Genomic DNA, 3,521 nt, shown 5'->3' on the forward strand with positions numbered 1-3,521 from the left:
TTCATCATAACTATTATCCTTTTCTCTATCTCAGTACATAATTCTATCTCAACCCATGAGTTCTACTTTGTGTTACTTCTCCCCCCTTCAGTTCTCTCCTGCAATCCACTGGAATGGAGTGGAGTACTGTAACTCTCTCTGCCAACAGAAAAATAAAAACACATTCATTTTTATTTATGGAAGACTGACTGCAGTTCAGGCTCACTGGTTTGAGGTCTCTGGGCATAACCCTGACTGTGAACAGAAGCAATTGCTGAAACAGTCTGTCAAAAAAAGACTGGAGCATCCTCTTCCAAAAGGCGGTCCTTAGAAACAATGCAATCAAACAGCTTCCCTGTAAGATAAGGTTATCTGAAAATGCATTTAGAGAGTATCAGAGAAAGATAAGTAAGAAAGACAGCACAGAAAGCAGAAACTATTTCTTACCTCTATAAGACTATTATGACTATATATATATATATAGTCATATATATATAATATAAGACTATATTATGACTATAAATATTTCTTTGATGTCTCTCTTACGTGATCCAATGGGCAAACATGTTGATGACTTCAGTTCTTCATGGCATCAATTTCTGTTTTAGCATGAGGCAAGTCATCCTTAAGAGACCATAAAAGCAAGCGATGAAATCGCTAACTACTGTGACATACCAGGTACCACATCTGACTGCTGTGGAACAGAACAAGCACATACGGGACAGTACACAATTCAACATCAACTCAGCAATGACTGACATCACTCCCATAGAAATTCTGAAACGGAGCTGTGAAAAATGAAAAGTAAAACATTCAGCATTTTCATTGGCATTTTGGTAAAGTTGCTGTAATAATGTAACAATAATGTAATGTAATGTAATGATGTAATAACTTCCTCCATTTTAAACCCAGAGAATACTGCCCTCTGAAGAACCAGCAACAAGATTTGTGGTGCTCTGTTAAACTTTTTCCAGCTCTACAGCATCTTTCAAAAGGCAATGGGACCAGTAGGCTGCATTCGTATGTACCATCCCACCTGCCCCCGTGTTCTTGAGAACTCCACAACTCCAACAGAAGATATTATCATATTTAAATGCCTTTTGGCTTACCCCTACAGTAACTTTCTCCATGATTTTTAGTGCAACTTTTTCACCAGTAAGAAGATGCCGCCCGAGTTTTACCTTGGCAAAACCACCTACAAATCAAAACACAGATGCTTAAAGTTGAGTGTGAATTCTTCTCTAATATAATATTACAATTTCCAACTGGTTTAAAAAACGAATTCCAAATTTATACAAATGAAACCTGACTTAGAGAACTGACAAGAGCTGTTAATCTATTCTCACATTAATTCTAGAGTGGTGAGACAGACTGTTAGGCGTGCTGTTTCTGTACAAAGATGACACTTACCCGTTCCAACTGTTTCATGGAATTCCTAGTACTTGAGAATTTCCTCGTAGTCACTGACAGACATCCTGAATGTGCAAGAACTGAAGATCCTCCAAGCACGTGCAATGAGGAAGTGCCAGCAGTGTTCACATCCTACTTAGGACATATTCTTAGAGGCAGAAGGGACACTCGTGGCAGATCCAGCAATGCTCATCTTCTCACCAACGTGCATCCCCCTCTCACCCAGCAACAACAAAACACAGTGCATGAAGCTGGCTTCACTTAGGTTAACAATATGGAACATCCCTCAGGGCTTTGTGCCACAGAGCAGTAGCAGGGCTGGACTACAGCTTGAGGAAGCAGTGGAAGCCTTTCCCTGTATGGTTACAGTGTCCCTGCACGCACCCCACAGCCAGAGCATTGCAAGCTGAGCTGTCTTGATGTTTCTTGTACTCATCCCAATCTCTGCGAATGAAAACTCAGAATTCAGTCAAGGCGTTGATTGAGCACGAGCGTGCCTTTATTCAATAGGAAAAAGGAGGGGGTGTGAGGTCTGGAGGAAAGATGGGACTCATTCTCTGTTGTCTGACGAGAGTGTCTCAGAAGTCGTGCTGTTGCCCGGAGCCTGGGACTCTTGGCCTGATTCTACCTCCCCCTCCAAGATGTTTGGCTTCTCCTCTGTAATGCTGACCTGAGCCTGCATGGTTGTGCTGCTGTCGGGGCACTCGTGCTGTGCTTGGGCTGGGCTGTCCTCGAAAGGCACTCGGTTCAGGCTGGTGCCTGAGGAGTCTGGCAGGCTCAGGTCAGCAGCTTCAGCAGGTATGGGATGAACGAGAGCTTCAACGATGATGGCATTCTTCTCTTTATAACTGATGTTATACGGAAGGCTTTCATCTGAACTGCAGCATCCTGTGCTTAGTAACAGTTCTTCATTGATGGAATCACAGGATGCTGCATCGTAACATGCCCGGCGTCTTGGAGATATACAAGGGCTCGGGTCACCTAGGAAGGAGTAGACGCACAGCAGTTAGTGTCAAAGTTTCACAAGATGAATCATGAAACAGGTTCTTGACATTTGGCTATGCAGTGATGGTGGGCAGAAGCAAATAGGCTTCTAGCAACAGTGTCACTGTCTTGAAAGTGATCCTCGTGCAGGTCCAGCTCTTGTGTTGACAAAAGACTCATTTGGGAAAGACAGGGGTCAACTGAAGATGTCAGGCACAGGCTTGAATGCCAGAAGGATGTACAAGCCCACTGAAAGCATGAATTCTACCTGTGTTGCTGACAAGCAGTGTTTTGAAAGCTGGATTTGCATGCTTACCTGCCAGGACCAAGACTTCAGCTTCAGAGGGCTCCCTGGCACTGCTCTGCAGTTGGCGTTTGGCCACAGGGGATGGTTTGCCCAGGCAGAAGCAGGAACGCCAACTGCAAGCTGCTGACTCTGCCCTCTTACTGGGAGAACTCATTCTGCAGAGAAAACAGAGCATGCTGTCAGTCGTGGTGCAGGGTGAGGGAAGAGCTGCACTGAACCCTTGCCAATAGTTGCCTGTTCCTGGCAATGCCTGGTTTCTGCTGAAACACAGCTTAGAAAAGCCCTCTGTTTCAAACAGCAGAGGATGCTTCCATTCCTACAGCTCAGCCCTCAAGTCCTGTTGGCTAAATACCTCTCAACGATGTCAAGCAGGGACATGGATCCCGAGAATGTTGGAGGCTCAGGCTGCTTCGCTCTCCTGGGGCAGGCCTTCAACAGGGAACGAAGGCAGGAGATGAACTTGCCCCGTTTCTTTGGCTCTGCGCAACAAAACAAAAAAACAAGTTCATTTCAGCCCTGGCTCGGTTGGACGAGGCCGAGTGCAACACATTCAACAGAACACGTAACAACAGAAAGCATGTTCCCAACAAAGACACACAAGAACGGATTTTCCCCATCCCTGGAGGTGCCCAAGGAGCTTAATGCAGTTCTCTTTCTAAGCTTGCTCAACTCGGGCATTAATGAACCCCCTGAAAGCCACATTCAGACCCCATTTTACTAACCCGCATTGTCAAATGTAAAATACGCACCTGGCTTTGGCAATGAATGTAGGATGGACTCGGGCAGTTTTCCCCTGATGAGTTCCACGCACTCACCAGGGAAAAAACCAACCTGTAATAAG

At 45.1% G+C, this 3,521-nt stretch overlaps 1 protein-coding gene across 1 annotated transcript; it reads right to left on the reverse strand.

Annotated features, from left to right (window-relative positions):
• Positions 1–1,468: 1,468 nt before the first annotated feature.
• Positions 1,469–2,978, reverse strand: LOC146755143 (rho GTPase-activating protein 32-like). Its single transcript, XM_085526408.1, has 2 exons — positions 2,690–2,978; positions 1,469–2,370 (listed from the first exon to the last, which is right to left on the reverse strand). Exons 1-2 carry the CDS (start codon positions 2,853–2,855, stop codon positions 1,940–1,942), a joined length of 597 nt encoding a protein of 198 aa, XP_085382534.1. The 5' UTR covers positions 2,856–2,978; the 3' UTR covers positions 1,469–1,939.
• Between the last annotated feature and the right edge of the window lie 543 nt (positions 2,979–3,521).

This window comes from Coturnix japonica, chromosome 36 (assembly GCF_054131305.1).
Source record: "Coturnix japonica strain WE chromosome 36, WE-NBRP24, whole genome shotgun sequence".
Classification (NCBI taxonomy): domain Eukaryota; kingdom Metazoa; phylum Chordata; class Aves; order Galliformes; family Phasianidae; genus Coturnix; species Coturnix japonica.